This window comes from Marmota monax, unplaced genomic scaffold, assembly GCF_021218885.2.
Source record: "Marmota monax isolate L192 unplaced genomic scaffold, Marmota_monax_Labrador192_F-V1.1 WCK01_AAM20220418_F8-fsc00001, whole genome shotgun sequence".
In the NCBI taxonomy this organism is placed as follows: domain Eukaryota; kingdom Metazoa; phylum Chordata; class Mammalia; order Rodentia; family Sciuridae; genus Marmota; species Marmota monax.
The window spans coordinates 35976536-35996653 of NW_026693777.1; the positions used below are offsets into that span (position 1 = coordinate 35976536).

A 20118-nucleotide genomic window follows, 5' to 3' on the forward strand; every position below is an offset into this window, starting at 1 on the left:
GCCGGCGGCGGCCAGATGCAGGCGGAGCGAGGAGCTCGGGGCGGCCGCGGGCGGCGGCCCGGCCGCGATCGGCCCGGCGGGGATCGCGACCGCGAGCAGGCCGGGGCTGCTTCGGCGGTGGCGAGAGGCGGCGGCGGGGACGGAGGCGGCCGCCGGGGTCGCGGCAGGGGATTTCGCGGAGGCCGCGGCAGCCGAGGAGGAGGCGCCCCGCGAGGAGGCCGCCGGGAACCGCGAGGCCGCGGCGCCGGGGCTAGCGCGCCGGTAAGCGATGGCTGGTGGGATACGGCGACACGCAGCCAGGCCTGTTTGGGCCGGGGCCCAGTCGGGAAGGCGGGCGAGTGTGCGGGTGCGCGCGAGCCGGCAGCGGTGCGCCTGCGCCGGACGCGAGGGTGGCGGTGGCGCGCAGATGCTCGCGAGGTGGCTCTTGCTTCCTCCTGCGGGAAGTAAAGTCTTGTGGGCTTCCGCCTTGGCCCGGCGGTCGCGCTCTGGAGTTCGCGACCCAGGGCCGAGGCTGCGCGTCTGGCTGCTGGTCTAGGGCGTTTTGGGTCCCTTGCTGTCACCCCGCAGGCGAGGCGTGGCCAGGGCTTGGTCTGTAGACGCCCAGACCCCCGGCTGTTTTATCACCTTGGCTCCGGGTCTGAGGATCCAAGGGGTGGGTGGCTTTGTTCCTCCCTACACAGTGTCTGGCATGCAGCGGGCGCATAATAATGACGATGATGATGGTAAAAAGTCGAATGAAAGAATGCTCCAAATAATAATAATAATAATAATAATAATAATAATAATAATAATAATAATAATAATAATAAAGTTGAATGAAAGAATGCTCCAGACATTTGGGGGCGAGTTCAGATGAGTTTTTTTTTTTTTTTTTTTTTTTTTTTTTTTTTTAAAGCGTAGTCCTGTTACACTTACCTGTGTAATCAGGGGTTACTTGCCTTGTCTCTTTGAATATTCAGTGTGTGAATGTTTCAGCAGTCAGGTGTGAGTTTTGATATGATCAGTGTTAAATTCATAGAGGAAATTTCTCAGATTGGAGCAGGGAATGGTATATATATGAGCCAACTCTTACCATATCTCAGCTACTGTAGTTAGAATACTGTCTTTATGAGCTATTCTGTTATTTTTACATTTGTAGTGCAAAATTATGTTTGTATTTTGAATTCTTATGTAAGACATAGATTAAAAATTCTTTTAAAAATTTATTCAGGCAGAATTTCCTATTACTGAAATTTGCAAAATATCCCCAACACCCCACTCCCAGGGATACAATCTGGGGCCATGCCACATGCTGTACACTGAGCTATCTTTCTCACCTCAGCTCTAAATTTGTAATATCCTAAGGGCACAGTAGGTAAGATATCTCTAAAGATGATAGTTGTATACAGACATATGGAGCCGGAAAAATTATAAAACTTAAATTTAAGTGTAAAAACCTTAACCTTGTCAGGATTAAGGTAGGCAAGCAAAACCTGAATGAGGTAATGAAAAAAATTTTAGGGTCAGCTTACCTGCCAGTTTGAGGAAGGAAATGACAGAAACCAACACCAGCCTAGTGCCCACTATTTATCACATTTTGTCCTTATAATAACTCTATTTTATATGACATGTGTATATATATATATATATATATATATATATATATATACACACACACACATATATACTATATAATATTTATACATATATATTATATATATAATACAAACAATATATACATACAATCTTAATTTTTATGCTTTAACTGATTTGCCTCAGCTTTCATAGGCAGTGGGAGAGCTGGGATTTAATCAAGCAGCCCTTGAATCCACTCTGTTTTATGTCTTAACATTGTAGTGAACCCCTTGCACCTTTACTGAAGACAAAATACTGTGGATGCAACTTGGCTGTAAGGATCAGGCTTTAGTAGTAATTATAGTAATGGGACCTTTGATACTAACTACAGTATCTGGAACAAAGCCTTTATTAATAAATGTGTTTAATTTATTCAGTTCAGTGAGTGAAGGTCCTGCTTTATTCATCTCTGTTGAACTATATTAAATAAAATTATGGTAAATCATTTAGAAAAACAATGATATGACTTTTTAATTTATGCTGGTATTGTAACCCATTGTATTAAAAATTTAGGCTTTTATCCCTTGTTGGAATAGTCCTAAAATTCCATCTTATGTTTTCTTTTAGTATTTTCTCATGTTGTGGTGTCATGATTAGATGTGTCAGTGTATGTCTATGCTCAGCACAGAGCCTGGGACATAAAGATAGCTGCAGTTGCCATCATTGCTACCAATCTTAACACATCATCCTGTTTTCAGCCACAGCTGGATGAAGGGATGTAGGAAAGGTTATTCTTTCATAACATTTTAGATTGGTGACCTCTCAGGTCCTTTCCTCTTGTTTCTTTTCCTCCTCTTTTATATCAGAGTTTGGAAGTCATGTCCTAAGGTTAAAGGTTATATCCTGGGATTAAATTTTTCATCTTTTCTGCTGTTAAGAGAAAATTATCAAGAAGAAAATAGAAATTACTGTTAATATCATCACCCAGAAATAATTACCGTTAACATTTTGATATACATTCTTTCCGTGTAAAACTGGAAAGATGTCATGAGACTTAAATTTAAAAAAGACACTATTATATTGATGTGAAAATTATGACGTATGTACATGTATGCATTTAAAACTCTGAAAGGATACATATAGGGATACATAACAATCTGTGTTTTGTGTGGGGGAAAATAGATTATTTCCCTTTATTCATTTTTTTATGGTTGTGTATTGCCAGAAACATAATCTGTCTTGAAAAAAGGATTCTACAAATATACTTTTTTTTTTTTTTAGAATTTTTAATATTTATTTATTTATTTATTTTTTAGTTCTCGGCGGACACAACATCTTTGTTTGTATGTGGTGCTGAGGATTGAACCCGGGCCGCATGCATGCCAGGCGAGCGCACTACTGCTTGAGCCACATCCCCAGCCCTACAAATATACTTTTGATTATAAAATAAGGAAGACAGGCAAGACAATGCACATAAAAACTGTAGGGATTATCTCTGGGTGGTGGGATTCTGTGGTGTCCCTCACTATAGAAGTACAGAAGGGAAGATGGTCACTTGAGCTTGGATGGGTTGTACCTGGCCCTCTCCCCTTTCTCTCCTACTTTCTCTCTCTCTCTCTCTCTCTCTCTCTCTCTCTCTCTCTCTCTCTCTCTCTCTCCACTCACACCCATTCCCCACCCTGAACTTTTAAGATTAAGAGGTAGTTTTGATGATGTCCCTTTGCTCCTAAACACTTGGGTGTGTATTCCTAAAAGCAAGGAAATCTCTTACAACCATAGCACAGTGATCAAAAACAGGAAATTAACATTATTACAATACTGTCATCTAATCATATAGAGCTTTTACCAGTTGATGCAATAATGTTCTTTATTAGGCTCTGAATCTTGAAGCAGGGACAGTTCCTTCATTGTGGCAGTCACCACACATCTTAGCTAGTCTATTAGGTTACTGTTGAGTTTGCAGCTGCCTGCTTCTAATTCAGCCTGGTTCTCTAGACGTCCTGTCAGTTTTACAAAATTCTTTCAAAAAATTCATTTTCTGCTTAAATTAGCCAGAATTGGTTTCTATAATTTGTAGCCAACTCTAGTGTATTACATTTTCCCCACACTTTTCATATTTCAAAATCTTGATCATCTTCACAAGCACAGCTCAGATGCCACCTTTCTTTGCAAAGCTTCTCATTTTCCTCAATAATTTTGTACTTTGTAAATAAAGCACTAATTTTCATTCATTTTATTACACTTAATCTTTTACTTGTATGTCTCCTTTATTAACTACAAGGTACTTGAAAACCTGTACATGATTCAATAACATGAATTGAAGAGCATTGGTGTTTTTTTTTTTTTTGGAAAGAGTTTGGTAAATTTTGCTGAATGAGTGATAGCATTTGGAAGGTACTTTATAAGGTAGATGGGGAAGCTAGCTTATTGTCATTTTTGGAGTTCAGGTAGGGACGTCATTATGTTTTATTTGCCTTTGTTACATTATTTAAAATACCCTTTTGGTGGTTGAAGGCTCATTAATTAAAATAACTCTTCTTCCAAAGACCAGATATATACAAGAGCTTTAAATTGCATTGGATTTTATATTTTCCTGTTCTAATATTTAATTGTCTTAAGTTAGATATAAAAAGTCTAAGTCTTAATAGTTTTCTAATTTAATGCCAATAACAGCTTTTTAAAACACCTGGGAATAAAACAGAAATGATAGTATCTAGAGGTTTTATAGCTATAGCATCCCTTCATATTATTTCGTTCTCTTACTGGTTTTAAACTAATTTGTTTTACATATCATGCAAGTTTAATTCTTATTTTAACTATATTTTGGATTCCTTACTATTTTTTGGGGGGGGGTCAGTCAGTAAATAGAAAGTTTTTTTTTTTTTTTTTTAAATTGTAGATGGACACAATATCTATCTTTATTTTTATGTGGTGCTGAGGATCAAACCCAGTGTCTCACATGTGCGAGGCAGGTGCTCTACCACTGAGCTACAGCCCCAGCCCAGAAAGGTTTTTTTTTTTTTTTTGGTTATTATCTGATTATATAATTCAAATGATATTTGAAATATAGATTCCAATAGAAATTTTAGTGTTTTTTTCAGTTTTTTTCTTTAAGTTTTTTCTATTTAGGAAACTACTTAGTTTGTTAAATTTTGACTAGAATTTATTAATAAATACATACTATGTTTGTTTTATGCATAGAGTAATGGAGTTAGGTAAATTTTTTTTTTTTTAAACCTCACAGAAGAATGAAAGTACACTCTCATTTCTTTTATGGATATAAAAGTAGGCCAGGCCTAACTTAGGAGAGAACATTTCTTGTGTCTTAGTGTTATTGTTATTAATACTTTGGTTTCTTTTGCCAAATAGAAATTGTAGTTTCTTATTTTTCTTCAAAGAGATTGTGGAAACATAAATTATATTTCTTAAAACATTTAAAATTATGTTAATTCCTTTAGTGGTAGACTTTCTCATTAAACTATATGCAGAAGAAACATTTAAGCTTTGTTTTTCAACAAAGCATTGATCATTTCCAATGTGTTTTGAGTTTACTTTTCTGTTCTCTTGGTGAGAGGTGACAAATATGTGTATGAGATAAATTGACATCATAATTTAGCTTGTGGTCCAGTAATTCTAAGTCTGACAAATTATGGCACAGATGAATGTGAACCAATTACCAAGTAAGTAGATGGATGTTCATTGCAACATTGTTTAATATAAGGACTACCTGGAAAGGGAGGAATACTGAGCAGCTCTTAAAGAACAGGGTAGATATGGGGGAAATGTCGAATACAGAGGGAGTTACTTTAGAAAAGTTATATAGTAGTATTCCAATTTTATACATATGCTTAGAACATTTCTGGAAGACTGTAGGAAACAGTGATTACCTTTGTGAAATAAGATTAGTAGATAAGGCAGAAAAAGATTCTCTTTTTCTTTCTGAACTATTTTGAGTTTTTATTTTGTGGCAACGCCCATGTGTTACTCTTATGATTAAAAAAAAAAACAAGTTAAATAATAAAAAATGAAACTAACTGAAAACAACAGCTTCTTTGAAGTATGTCCTAAAGGAAGTCCTCACATTTAAAATATTGCCAGAACTTGGGGCTGGGGTTGTGGCTCAGTGGTAGAGTGCTCGCCTAGCATGCATGAGGCACTGGGTTTGATCCTCAGCACCACATAAATATAAATAAAGGTATTGTGTCCACTTAAAACTAAAAAATAAATATTTAAAAAATAAATAAATAAAATATTGCCAGAACTTACCTGTGAAGGAGGCAGGTTGTGTTAAATGTAGTTTTACAGATGAAGAGATAATAGTTGGGTGGATTTAGGCCTTTTAAAGGATATAGCCTATTAGTTGGTGGTGGGATTAATAACTGAACTTGATGTTTCTGATTTCTAGAATGACATTTAGTTTTTCATTAACAAATGACTGGAAAAATTTTTAATTTTTTCCCTTCTAGAATAATTATTTATGAACTGCTGTTCATGCTTTCCCATCAAGCATGTGTATGTTTTCTAATATATAACAAGATGGTCAGGCTGTTTGTTGGGTTGTAGTTCATCCTTTAGGTTTGTTGACTTGGGCTTTTCTAATGTATTCAATATATATCTTAGGTGTAAAATGTGGAGATGTAAATTATTTAAAGTTTCCATCAAATAACTTAGAAATCAAGGTCTCTGTCCAGTTTCCTAAAGTCTAGGGATGTGACTTCACTTTTTTCCCCCCCTGTGCTGGGGATTGAACCCAGGGCCCATACCCTTTGCAAGTGCTCTACCACTGAGCTACATCCCCAGTCCTAGAGATGTGACTTCCCCATATTGTGCTACCAAAGCTACCAAAGCTGTACAAGCCTTACTCCCATTCTCGAAGTTTAAATAATCAGAGTTTCTAAGTTTTTACATTTTGTGATGTCAAAAAAGACTGGAAAACTTCCTGTTGCCTGCCTTTCTCAATTTCTGTTTGAGAACAAAAAAGACTTTAAGGGACCAATCAGTTTTAGGATTTTAGAATGACATCATTGTGGTTTATTATCAATTTAATCAAAGTTATAGATTATTTTTGTTGTTTTGTTTTTTAATTGTTGGTTTCAGTGTGCTCCATAGGTTCACATTTTGGAAGTGCAGATTGATTCAAAGTGACCGAAATGATGATGCTTCTTTTCTTTTTGCAAAAGTTTCTGATTAAGGACTTTTTTGGGGGGTACTGGGAACCCAAAAATTGAACCCAGGGTCACTTAACTACTGAGTCATATTTCCAGAATTAAAAAAAATATTTTAGTTGGAGACAGGGTATTGCTTAGTTGCTAGGGCCTTGCTAAGTTGCTGAGGGCCTTGCTAAGTTGCTGAGGTTGGCTTTGAACTCACCATCCTCTTGCCTCAGCCTCCCAAGCCACTGGGATTACAGGCATGTGCCACCATGCCCGGCCTGATGAAGGATTTTTCTTTCAAAAAATGAATACTAGAGTTGAAAGCGAATGTGTTAAGATGGGGTGTGCTCAGAGCAGGGGCCTGAAGAGTGGCTGCTCTGTTTATAACACACCCAATAGGAATCTGGGGCCACTGTGAGGAGGGGCACAAGATATGTGTCCTTCTATGAACAAATGCCCTACATGTAGGGAAAAAGAAAAGAAAGAAAAAAAAAATGCAAGTGTCTTTTGGCTTCCTCAAATAAAGGACAATTTATTTATCTGTCAAATGAAAATTGAACTGTTAACTCCAAATCACTTTCCTAGATCCAAAACAATGAGCAGCTCACTTCAGGCAGAGGGCCGGGGGATAGCTGAGTGGCAGAGTGCTTGCTTTGTGTGCAGGAGGCCCCTGGTACCATCTTCAGCCCAGGGGGGAAAAAAAGAATTTAGGTTAGTTCTGGACATCATCTGCTGTGTGGAATGCATTTGCTCACAGCTGAGATGAAACCAGCAACCAAAGCCCAGTTTTATCTGTAAACAGCAGATGGGGTAAGTAGTTCAGCATTTTTCCAAATGGGAGTAACGTTCATTTCCTGCTTCAGTCATTCATTGACCTGTGGAATACTTGCAAAGCTGAGCATGGTGTGTCCTGTGAATGTTTCTCAACCTTTTAAAACATGTCTTCTTTTAAAAAATGTGGAAATTTTGTTTTTTTCTATGGCCAGTAATAAACTTTTCTCCCTAAAATATTTACATAACCAAGTCCCCTTAACTCCTTAGTTGAATAAAGTTAATCACACCTATATGTGGCCTACAACTGGGCCATGGTTTTAGACGTGGGGGATTCTTTTGGGGTCTTGGGTATAGTGTTTTCACTTATTTCTGACTTAAGCATCTCTGTAATATTTGCTTTATTCTTGTCATCAAAACCATTTCCCCATGATAGTAATTAACTATATTGCTACTTGAAACTTATTTGAGGGGGTAAACCCTAACAAATATTTTGTAGTTGTGTTCATATACTTAAGAGAGAGGTAGAGTACAGATAGTTTGTTCAGAAAAAGTGAAAGACTTAGAGTTTCAATTGCAAAGTTGTTTGCGAGTTAATTTTTAGTCTCATTATTGTATCAACTGAAACATTTCATAGCAGTGGAATAAAGTGATTGCTTTTATAAGGTATGTGGTCTCAGCACATGCATCCTGTAGGGCTGGCGCGCTGTCTCATATATGTTTGTGTATGTGTGTGTGTGTGTGTGTGTGTATACATATATATGTATATACATATACATATATATATATATATATTCTTTATAGATTTTTAGAACAGTTTGATTTACTGAAAAATTGAAAGACTAGAATAGAGAATTCCCATATACCCTGCACCCAGTTTCCCCTAGTAGTAGCATCTCACATTAGCATGCCACATTTGTTACAATCAATAAATCAAGATTGGTACATTATTGTTTTTTAAAATATATTTTTAGTTGTAGATGGACACAATACCTTTATTTTATTTATTTATTTTTATGTGGTGTTGAGGATTGAACCCATTGCCTCGCACATGTGAGGCAAGCACTCTATCACTGAGCTACAACCCCAGCCCCGGTACATTATTATTAACAAAAGCCCATACTTGATTCCAGTTTCCTTAGATTTTACCTAGTGTGAAGGATCCCATTCAGGGTACCACATCATAGTTACTCATCACGTCTCCTTAGGCTCCTCCTGGCTGTGATAATTTCTTAGACTTTCCTTATTTTCGATGACCTTGATAGCTTGAGGAGTTCTAGTCAGACCTGGTGTAGGATGCACCTCTGTCTACATGCTGTCAACATGATGTTAACCTTGATCACTGGCTGAATTAGTACTTGCTAGGTTTCTCCACTATCAAAGTTCCTTGCCACCTACCTGCTTCCCAGATATACTCTCTGGAAGGTCACACTGCAGGGCAGCCTCCTAGAGGGCAGAGTGTCTGTGTCATTTGTTTAGCATTCTGCATGGAAGATTTTTCTACTCCACTGACTTACTGACTCAGTCATTTATATTAGTATGGACCCATAGGTGTTTATTTTATATCATGTGCTATAAGCCTGTACTGTTTTATTGACCTGATTATTCCAGTTTTGACCACTGGAGGGAGTTTTTTTCATTTATAGTTTCTTTCACACTTTCATCACTGTGTAGGTGTTTGGGGAAGTCAGAGGGGGATAGATCAAAATAAGATTGGCAAATTCTTTGTAAATGTTGAAGGGGGTTATTGGTATCTGGGGATTCATGTATAGCATGTTTGATTTTTGTAATAAAAATACAAATTAAAAGGCTAAATGTAGTCTTTCATTTTTCTTCTCTAACAGAAAAGGAATAATTTAACATTTGAAAGTACTATTTATGAAATATAAATAGTTATTTTACAAATAGATGAATCACACTTATTCATCTTTAAATTTGTGATCTGACTTTGTATTGGTGTCTCCTAGATCTCTTAGGACTGAGGATGACATGGATTTGAACATTAGGTTTTGCTGTGAATTTGAAGGCAATTCTTTTTTCTTTAAATTATTGTTCTTTAAATTGTAAATTCTTTTTTTTTTTTTTTTTTTTTTTAATTTTTTATTGTTGGCTGTTCAAAACATTACATAGTTCTTGATATATCATATTTCACAATTTGATTCAAGTGGGTTATGAGCTCCCATTTTTACCCCATATACAGATTGCAGAATCACATCAGTTACACATCCATTGATTTACATATTGCCATACTAGTGTCTGTTGTATTCTGCTGCCTTTCCTATCCTCTACTATCCCCCCTCCCCTCCCCTCCCCTCCCCTCCCCTCCCCTCCCCTCTTCTCTCTCTGCTCCCTCTACTGACATTCGTTTGTCCCCCTTATATTATTTTTCCCCTTCCCCTCACTTCCTCTTGTATGTACTTTTGTATAACTCTGAGGGTCTCCTTCCATTTCCATGCATTTTCCCTTCTCTCTCCCTTTCCCTCCCACCTCTCATCCCTGTTTAATGTTAATCTTCTTCTCCTGCTCTTCGACCCTACTCTGTTCTTAGTTACTCTCCTTATATCAAAGAAGACATTTGGCATTTGTTTTTTAGGGATTGGCTAGCTTCACTTAGCATAATCTGCTCTAATGCCATCCATTTCCCTGCAAATTCTATGATTTTGTCATTTTTTAATGCAGAGTAATACTCCATTGTGTATAAATGCCACATTTTTTTTATCCATTCGTCTATTGAAGGGCATCTAGGTTGGTTCCACAGTCTTGCTATTGTGAATTGTGCTGCTATGAACATTGATGTAGCAGTGTCCCTGTAGCATGCTCTTTTTAGGTCTTTAGGGAATAGACCGAGAAGGGGAATAGCTGGGTCAAATGGTGGCTCCATTCCCAGCTTTCCAAGAAATCTACATACTGCTTTCCAAATTGGCTGCACCAATCTGCAGTCCCACCAGCAATGTACAAGTGTACCCTTTTCCCCACATCCTCGCCAGCACTTGTTGTTGTTTGACTTCATAATGGCTGCCAATCTAACTGGAGTGAGATGGTATCTTAGGGTGGTTTTGATTTGCATTTCTCTGACAGCTAGAGATGGTGAGCATTTTTTCATGTACTTGTTGATTGATTGTATGTCCTCCTCTGAGAAGTGTCTGTTCAGGTCCTTGGCCCATTTGTTGATTGGGTTGTTTGTTCTCTTATTGTCTAATTTTTTGAGTTCTTTGTATACTCTGGATATTAGGGCTCTATCTGAAGTGTGAGGAGTAAAGATTTGTTCCCAGGATGTAGGCTCTCTATTTACCTCTCTTATTGTTTCTTTTGCTGAGAAAAAACTTTTTAGTTTGAGTAAGTCCCATTTGTTGATTCTAGTTATTAACTTTTGTGCTATGGGTGTCCTATTGAGGAATTTGGAGCCCGACCCCACAGTATGTAGATCGTAGCCAACTTTTTCTTCTATCAGACGGCGTGTCTCTGATTTGATATCAAGCTCCTTGATCCATTTTGAATTTACTTTTGTGCATGGCGAGAGAAAGGGATTCAGTTTCATTTTGTTGCATATGGATTTCCAGTTTTCCCAGCACCATTTGTTGAAGATGCTATCCTTCCTCCATTGCATGCTTTTAGCCCCTTTATCAAATATAAGGTAGTTGTAGTTTTGTGGATTGGTTTCTGTGTCCTCTATTCTGTACCATTGGTCCACCCGCCTGTTTTGGTACCAGTACCATGCTGTTTTTGTTACTATTGCTCTGTAGTATAGTTTGAAGTCTGGTATCGCTATACCGCCTGATTCACCCTTCCTGCTTAGCATTGTTTTTGCTATTCTGGGTCTTTTGTTTTTCCATATGAATTTCATGATTGCTTTCTCTATTTCTACAAGAAATGCCGTTGGGATTTTGATTGGCATTGCATTAAACCTGTAGAGAACTTTTGGTAATATCGCCATTTTGATGATGTTAGTTCTGCCTATCCATGAACAGGGTATATTTTTCCATCTTCTAAGATCTTCTTCTATTTCTCTCTTTAGGGTTCTGTAGTTTTCATTGTATAAGTCTTTCACCTCTTTTGTTAGGTTGATTCCCAAGTATTTTATTTTTTTTGAAGATATTGTGAATGGAGTGGTTGTCCTCATTTCCATTTCAGAGGATTTGTCGCTGATATACAGGAATGCCTTTGATTTATGCGTGTTGATTTTATATCCTGCCACTTTGCTGAATTCATTTATTAGCTCTAATAGTTTCTTTGTAGACCCTTTTGGGTCTGCTAGGTATAGAATCATGTCATCTGCAAATAGTGATAATTTAAGTTCTTCTTTTCCTATTTTGATGCCTTTAATTTCTTTCGTCTGTCTAATTGCTCTGGCCAGTGTTTCGAGAACTATGTTGAACAGAAGTGGAGAGAGAGGGCATCCCTGTCTTGTTCCAGATTTTAGAGGGAATGCCTTCAATTTTTCTCCATTCAGAATGATGCTAGCCTGAGGCTTAGCATAGATTGCTTTTACAATATTGAGGTATGTTCCTGTTATCCCTAGTTTTTCTAGAGTTTTGAACATAAAGGGATGCTGTACTTTGTCAAATGCTTTTTCCGCATCTATCGAGATGATCATATGATTCTTATTTTTAAGTCTATTGATGTGATGAATAACATTTATTGATTTCCGTATATTGAACCAGCCTTGCATCCCAGGGATGAATCCTACTTGATCATGGTGCACAATTTTTTTGATAAGTTTTTGTATCCGAGTGGCCAGAATTTTATTGAGGATTTTTGCATCTAGGTTCATTAGAGATATTGGTCTGTAGTTTTCTTTCTTTGAAGTGTCTTTGTCTGGTTTAGGTATCAGGGTGATGTTGGCCTCGTAGAATGAATTTGGAAGTTCTCCCTCTTTTTCTATTTCCCGAAGTAGCTTGAAAAGTATTGGTATTAGTTCCTCTTTAAAGGTTTTGTAAAACTCTGCTGTATACCCATCTGGTCCTGGGCTTTTCTTAGTTGGTAGTCTTTTGATGGTTTCTTCTATTTCCTCAATTGATATTGGTCTGTTTAGGTTGTCTATATCCTCCTGACTCAATCTGGGCAGATCATATGACTTAAGAAATTTATCTATGCCTTCACTATCTTCTAATTTATTGGAGTATAAGGATTCAAAATAATTTTTGATTATCTTCTGTATTTCTGAAGTGTCTGTTGTGATATTGCCTCTATCATCCCGTATGTTAGTAATTTGAGTTCTCTCTCTTCTTCTCTTCGCTAGCATGGCTAAGGGTCTGTCGATTTTGTTTATTTTTTCAAAGAACCAACTTTTAGTTTTGTCAATTTTTTCAATTGTTTCTTTTGTTTCGATTTCATTAATTTCAGCTCTGATTTTAATTATTTCTTGCCTTCTACTTCTTTTGCTGTTGTTTTGCTCTTCTTTTTCTAGGATTTTGAGATGAAGTATGAGATCATTTATTTGTTGGTTTTTTCTTTTTTTAAGGAATGAACTCCAAGCAATGAATTTTCCTCTTAGAACTGCTTTCAATGTGTCCCATAGATTCCGATATGTTGTGTCTGTGTTTTCATTAATCTCTAAGAATTTTTTAATTTCTTCCTTGATGTCTTCTATAACCCATTGATCATTCAGTAACCTATTGTTCATTCTCCAAGTGATGTATTCTTTTCCCTTCCTTCTTTTATCGTTGATTTTCAGTTCCATTCCATTATGATCAGATAGGATGCATGGTATTATCTCTACTCCTTTATATTGTCTAAGAGTTTCCCTGTGACATAATATATGATCTATTTTTGAGAAGGATCCATGTGCTGCTGAGAAAAAAGTGTAACTGCTTGATGTTGGGTGGTATACTCTATATATGTCAATTAAGTCTAGGTTATTAATTGTGTTATTGAGTTCTATAGTTTCCTTATTCAACTTTTGTTTGGAAGATCTGTCCAGTGGTGATAGAGGTGTGTTGAAGTCTCCCATGATTATTGTATGGTGGTCTATTAGACTCTTGAACTTGAGAAGAGTTTGTTTGATGAACATAGCTGCACCATTGTTTGGGGCATATATATTTATGATTGTTATGTCTTGTTGGTGTATGGTTCCCTTGAGCAGTATGTAGTATCCCTCTTTATCCCTTTTGATTAACTTTGGCTTGAAATCTATTTTATTTGATATGAGTATGGATACTCCTGCTTGTTTCCGAAGTCCATATGAGTGATATGATTTTTCCCAACCTTTCACCTTCAGCCTATGTATGTCTTTTCCTATCAAATGCGTCTCCTGTAGGCAGCATATTGTTGGGTCTTGTTTTGTGACCCATTCTACTAGCCTGTGTCTCTTGATTGGTGAGTTTAAGCCATTAACATTTAGGGTTATTATTGAGATATGGGTTGTTCTTCCAGCCATATTTGTTTATTTATGTTACTAAACATGGTTTGTTTTCCTCTTTGATTATTTTCCCCCCTTTAGTGTCCTACCTCCCACTGTTGGTTTTCATTGTTATTTTCCATTTCCTCTTCCTGTAATGTTTTGCCAAGGATGTTTTGAAGAGATGGTTTTCTAGCTGCAAATTCTTTTAACTTTTGTTTATCGTGGAAGGTTTTAATTTCATCTTCCATCCTGAAGCTTAATTTCGCTGGAAACACAATTCTTGGTTGGAACCCATTTTCTTTCAGTGTTTGAAATATGTTATTCCAGGATCTTCTAGCGTTCAGAGTCTGTGTTGAAAGATCAGCTGTTATCCTGATTGGCTTACCCCTAAATGTGATCTGCTTCCTTTCTCTTGTAGCTTTTAAAATTCTCTCCTTATTCTGTATGTTGGGCATCTTCATTATAATGTGTCTAGGTGTGGGTCTCTTATGATTTTGCACATTCGGCGTCCTGTAGGCTTCTAGGATTTGGGGTTCTGTCTCATTCTTCAAGTCTGGGAAGTTTTCTCGTATTATTTCATTGAATAGATTGCTCAATCCTTTGGTTTGAAACTCTGTCCCTTCCTGTATCCCAATGACTCTTAAATTTGGTCTCTTGATGTTATCCCATATTTCTTGGATGTTCTGCTCATGGTTTCTTAACAGTCTTGCTGAGCTGTCTATGTTCTTTTCAAGTTGAAATACTTTATCTTCATTGTCTGATGTTCTGTCTTCTAAGTGTTCTACTCTGCTGGTAGTATTCTCAATTGAGTTTTTAAGTTGGCTTATTGCTTCCTGCATTTCTAGGATTTCTGTTTGTTTGTTTTTTATAACCTCTATTTCCCTGTGTAGTTGATCTTTTGCTTCTTGGATTTGTTTATGTAATTCATTGTTGAAGTGATCTTTCATTGTCTGATTTTGCTGTCTGATGTCTTCCTTGAGACTCCAGATCATCTGAAGCATGTATATCCTGAATTCTTTATCTGACATTCCATCTGCTGCAGCTATTACCTCTTCTAATGTTGAGTTGACCTGCATTACTTGTGGTCCTTTCTTTCCTTGTCTCTTCATACTGTTTGCGTTCCTTTCTACTTAGTGAAACTGTTGTGTTATTGAATTTTCCCCCTATATATTTATATTGGTCTTGTATAGTTGCAAAGTCTCCCTCGCAGGCGCGGGCGGCGGCTCTGTCCCTCTGTGGGCCGCTAGGCTTGTTCTGTGGGTGGTCACAGTTCTGTCTACTTTGCAGGTGCAGGCAGCGGCACTGCCCCTCTGCAGGCCTCTGGGGCTGTACTGCCAGTGGGTCGCAGGTCCGCCTACCTTGCAGGTGCGGGGGGGGGGGCGGCTCTACCCTTCCTCAGGCCACTGGGCCTGTTCTGTCTCTCGGTTGCAGGTCTGGCCTGTTCTGATGGTGGTCACAGTTCCACCTACCTGGCAGGCGCGGGGGGTGGGGGGCGGCTCTGCCCCCCAGCAGGCCCCTGGGCCTGCTCTGTGCGTGGTCACAGTTCCCTCTACCTTGCCGGTGCAGGGGGAGGGGGCGGCTCTGCCTCCCAGCAGGCCGCTGCTCCTCTTCTGCCAGTGGGTCGCAGGCCCGCCTACCTTGCAGGAGTGATTGGAAGCTCTGTCCTGCCGCGGGCCACTCGGCCTTTTCTGTCGGTGGTCACAGTTCCACCTACCTGGCAGGCGCGTGGGGTGGGGGGTGGCTCTGCCCCTCAGCAGGCCGCTGGGCCTGCTCTGTGCGTGGTCACAGTTCCCTCTACCTTGCCGGTGCAGGGGGAGGGGGCGGCTCTGCCTCTCAGCAGGCCGCTGCTCCTCTTCTGCCAGTGGGTCGCAGGCCCGCCTACCTTGCAGGAGTGATTGGAAGCTCTGTCCCGCCGCGGGCCACTGGGCCTTTTCTGTCGGTGGTCACCTGGCAGGGGCGGGGGGGTGGTGGGTGGCTCTGCCCCTCAGCAGGCCGCTGGGCCTGCTCTGTGCGTGGTCACAGTTCCTTCTACCTTGCAGGTGCAGGGGGAGGGGGCGGCTCTGCCTCTCAGCAGGTCGCTGCTCCTCTTCTGCCGGTGGGTCGCAGGCCCGCCTACCTTGCAGGAGTGATTGGAAGCTCTGTCCCACCGCGGGCCACTGGGCCTTTTCTGTCGGTGGTCACCTGGCAGGCGCGGGGGGTGGGGGGTGGCTCTGCCCCTCAGCAGGCCGCTGGGCCTGCTCTGTCCATGGTCACAGTTCCCCTACCTGGCAGGCGCGAGGGGTGGGGGGCGGCTCTGCCCCTCAGCAGGCCACTGGGCCTGCTCTGTGCGTGGTCACAGTTCCCTCTACTTTGCCGGCGCAGGGGGAGGGGGCGACTCTGCCACTCAGCAGGTCGCTGCTCCTCCTCTGCCGGTGGGTCGCAGGCCCGCCTACCTTGCAGGAGTGATTGGAAGCTCTGTCCCGCCGCGGGCCACTGGGCCTTTTCTGTCCGTGGTCACAGTTCCCCTATCTGGCAGGCGCGGGGGGTGGGGGGCGGCTCTGCCCCTCAGCAGGCCGCTGGGCCTGCTCTGTGCGTGGTCACAGTTCCCTCTACTTTGCCGGCGCAGGGGGAGGGGGCGGCTCTGCCTCTCAGCAGGTCGCTGCTCCTCTTCTGCCGGTGGGTCGCAGGCCCGCCTACCTTGCAGGAGTGATTGGAAGCTCTGTCCCACCGCGGGCCACTGGGCCTTTTCTGTCGGTGGTCACCTGGCAGGGGCGGGGGGTGGGGGGTGGCTCTGCCCCTCAGCAGGCCGCTGGGCCTGCTCTGTGCGTGGTCACAGTTCCCTCTACCTTGCCGGTGCAGGGGGAGGGGGCGGCTCTGCCTCTCAGCAGGTCGCTGCTCCTCTTCTGCCTGTGGGTCGCAGGCCCGCCTACCTTGCAGGAGTGATTGGAAGCTCTGTCCCACCGCGGGCCACTGGGCCTTTTCTGTCGGTGGTCACCTGGCAGGGGCGGGGGGGGGGGGGTGGCTCTGCCCCTCAGCAGGCCGCTGGGCCTGCTCTGTGCGTGGTCACAGTTCCCTCTACCTTGCCGGTGCAGGGGGAGGGGGCGGCTCTGCCTCTCAGCAGGTCGCTGCTCCTCCTCTGCTGGTGGGTCGCAGGCCCGCCTACCTTGCAGGAGTGATTGGAAGCTCTGCCCCGCCGCGGGCCACTGGGCCTTTTCTGTCCGTGGTCACAGTTCCCCTACCTGGCAGGCGCGAGGGGTGGGGGGCGGCTCTGCCCCTCAGCAGGCCGCTGGGCCTGCTCTGTGCATGGTCACAGTTCCCTCTACCTTGCCGGTGCAGGGGGAGGGGGCGGCTCTGCCTCTCAGCAGGTCGCTGCTCCTCCTCTGCTGGTGGGTCGCAGGTCCGCCTACCTTGCAGGAGTGATTGGAAGCTCTGTCCCGCCAAGGGCCGCTGGGCCTTTTCTGTCCGTGGTCACAGTTCCCCTACCTGGCAGGCGCGGGGGGTGGGGGGCGGCTCTGCCCCTCAGCAGGCCTCTGGGCCTGCTCTGTGCGTGGTCACAGTTCCCTCTACTTTGCCGGCGCAGGGGGAGGGGGCGGCTCTGCCTCTCAGCAGGTCGCTGCTCCTCTTCTGCAGGTGGGTCGCAGGCCCGCCTACCTTGCAGGAGTGATTGGAAGCTCTGTCCCACCGCGGGCCACTGGGCCTTTTCTGTCGGTGGTCACCTGGCAGGGGCGGGGGATGGGGGGTGGCTCTGCCCCTCAGCAGGCCGCTGGGCCTGCTCTGTGCGTGGTCACAGTTCCCTCTACTTTGCCGGCGCAGGGGGAGGGGGCGACTCTGCCTCTCAGCAGGTCGCTGCTCCTCCTCTGCCGGTGGGTCGCAGGCCCGCCTACCTTGCAGGAGTGATTGGAAGCTCTGTCCCGCCGCGGGCCACTGGGCCTTTTCTGTCCGTGGTCACAGTTCCCCTATCTGGCAGGCGCGGGGGGTGGGGGGCGGCTCTGCCCCTCAGCAGGCCGCTGGGCCTGCTCTGTGCGTGGTCACAGTTCCCTCTACTTTGCCGGCGCAGGGGGAGGGGGCGGCTCTGCCTCTCAGCAGGTCGCTGCTCCTCTTCTGCCGGTGGGTCGCAGGCCCGCCCACCTTGCAGGAGTGATTGGAAGCTCTGTCCCACCGCGGGCCACTGGGCCTTTTCTGTCGGTGGTCACCTGGCAGGGGCGGGGGGTGGGGGGTGGCTCTGCCCCTCAGCATGCCGCTGGGCCTGCTCTGTGCGTGGTCACAGTTCCCTCTACCTTGCCGGTGCAGGGGGAGGGGGCGGCTCTGCCTCTCAGCAGGTCGCTGCTCCTATTCTGCAGGTGGGTCGCAGGCCCGCCTACCTTGCAGGAGTGATTGGAAGCTCTGCCCCGCCGCGGGCCACTGGGCCTTTTCTGTCCGTGGTCACAGTTCCCCTACCTGGCAGGCGCGAGGGGTGGGGGGCGGCTCTGCCCCTCAGCAGGCCGCTGGGCCTGCTCTGTGCATGGTCACAGTTCCCTCTACCTTGCCGGTGCAGGGGGAGGGGGCGGCTCTGCCTCTCAGCAGGTCGCTGCTCCTCCTCTGCTGGTGGGTCGCAGGTCCGCCTACCTTGCAGGAGTGATTGGAAGCTCTGTCCCGCCAAGGGCCGCTGGGCCTTTTCTGTCCGTGGTCACAGTTCCCCTACCTGGCAGGCGCGGGGGGTGGGGGGCGGCTCTGCCCCTCAGCAGGCCTCTGGGCCTGCTCTGTGCGTGGTCACAGTTCCCTCTACTTTGCCGGCGCAGGGGGAGGGGGCGGCTCTGCCTCTCAGCAGGTCGCTGCTCCTCTTCTGCAGGTGGGTCGCAGGCCCGCCTACCTTGCAGGAGTGATTGGAAGCTCTGTCCCGCCGCGGGCCACTGGGCCTTTTCTGTCCGTGGTCACAGTTCCCCTACCTGGCAGGCGCGAGTGGTGGGGGGCGGCTCTGCCCCTCAGCAGGCCGCTGGGCCTGCTCTGTGCGTGGTCACAGTTCCCTCTACCTTGCCGGTGCAGGGGGAGGGGGCGGCTCTGCCTCTCAGCAGGCTGCTGCTCCTCTTCTGCCAGTGGGTCGCAGGCCCGCCTACCTTGCAGGAGTGATTGGAAGCTCTGTCCCACCGCATAAATTGTAAATTCTTAAAATGTTATTCTTTTGGTTGGGCTTGAGGGTGAGGAAGATAGATAGATTAAACCTTGCATTTTTCATGTCTCTGTAGGTCTGTCTTCCTATTATAGTTAGAATAAGATCAGAGCAGGCACAGTGACTAACCTGTAGTCCCAGCTAATCTGGAGGCTCCTGAGGCAGTAGGTTCATTTGATCCCATGAGTTTGAGGCCAGCAATATAGCAAGACCTTGTCTCTAAAATAAAGTCAAATCCCATACCACATCCTGAAAGGCTTTTCATGATATTGTTCTTTCTGGACCTTCATTTCTTCACTCTGTCTTCCTAGTTTAATCCTGTTTAGCCATGTGACTGAGTTTCCTTGAATGTGTCAGGGTTGTTTTTCTTGAAGGTTGGGGCCCCCTTGCTGCCTGGAGCTTTCTCTGCCTTTCTGTCTCTACGTCTTTGCCTGGCTTGAGCCTGAGTTCCACCTGGTTCTCCACTTAGACATCTCCTCAAAGGTTGGCCCCTCATTCTCCATCTGTTTACTTACTTTATTTCGATGGCATTGATCACTACCTGACATTGTTATTTGCCGCAGTCTGGCTGGGCACAAAATCACGAGCCACTCAAGCAGGAACAAACTTTATTTCCAAAACTTCCGCCAACGCCACGCAAGCAGTTTTCTCCCGGGCCACACCACACCAACCGAAAATCCTTCCTCCAGAAATCCCTCTTACCGTACTTCCCCAACCAATGGGAACTCTCCGGGAGTCCCGGGGGAGAGCTCCAAAGTAGCAGGCCGAGGCGGAAAGCAGGGGTCTAATATCCAATTGAACGCACATCTTAACATAATAATTATCATCTCAATGGCTTGCTGGCGTCACCTTTCAACCAAAAATGCCATGCGTCATTCCTACTCGGCTATGGCTCTTAGCAGTTATTTTATGTATTTATACCAAAATTATATATGTTCTTATTTGTTGTTTGACTCCTCCAGGAGCTATTGAACTCCCCAGGGCAGGAGTCTTGCTCATTGCTGTATTTTGTGCACATTGGCCAGCACCTGGCATAACATAGACTCTCAGTAGATATTTATTTCATGCTTAAGTAGTAGATGTTTTTGTTTAAGCAAAGGATTACTTCTAATATTGTAGAAATATTCACATTGATTTTCTGTGGACACGTTTTGTGCTTTTCCTAATTACAACTA

General features: G+C 43.7%; 1 protein-coding gene and 1 non-coding gene across 2 annotated transcripts in view; both read left to right on the forward strand.

Moving 5' to 3' along the window:
• Aven (apoptosis and caspase activation inhibitor) overlaps nucleotides 1-20118 on the forward strand; it is a 187887-nt gene continuing 167769 nt past the window's right edge. Inside the window, exon 1 of the mRNA XM_046461527.2 lies at nucleotides 1-261. Within this exon, the coding sequence (XP_046317483.1) occupies nucleotides 16-261 (246 nt within the window). The 5' untranslated portion in view covers nucleotides 1-15. The remainder of the gene's footprint in view (nucleotides 262-20118) is intronic.
• On the forward strand, nucleotides 7047-7173 carry LOC124104831 (small nucleolar RNA SNORA11). Its single transcript, XR_006855523.1, has one exon. It is a non-coding gene; the product is annotated as a small nucleolar RNA SNORA11 (small nucleolar RNA).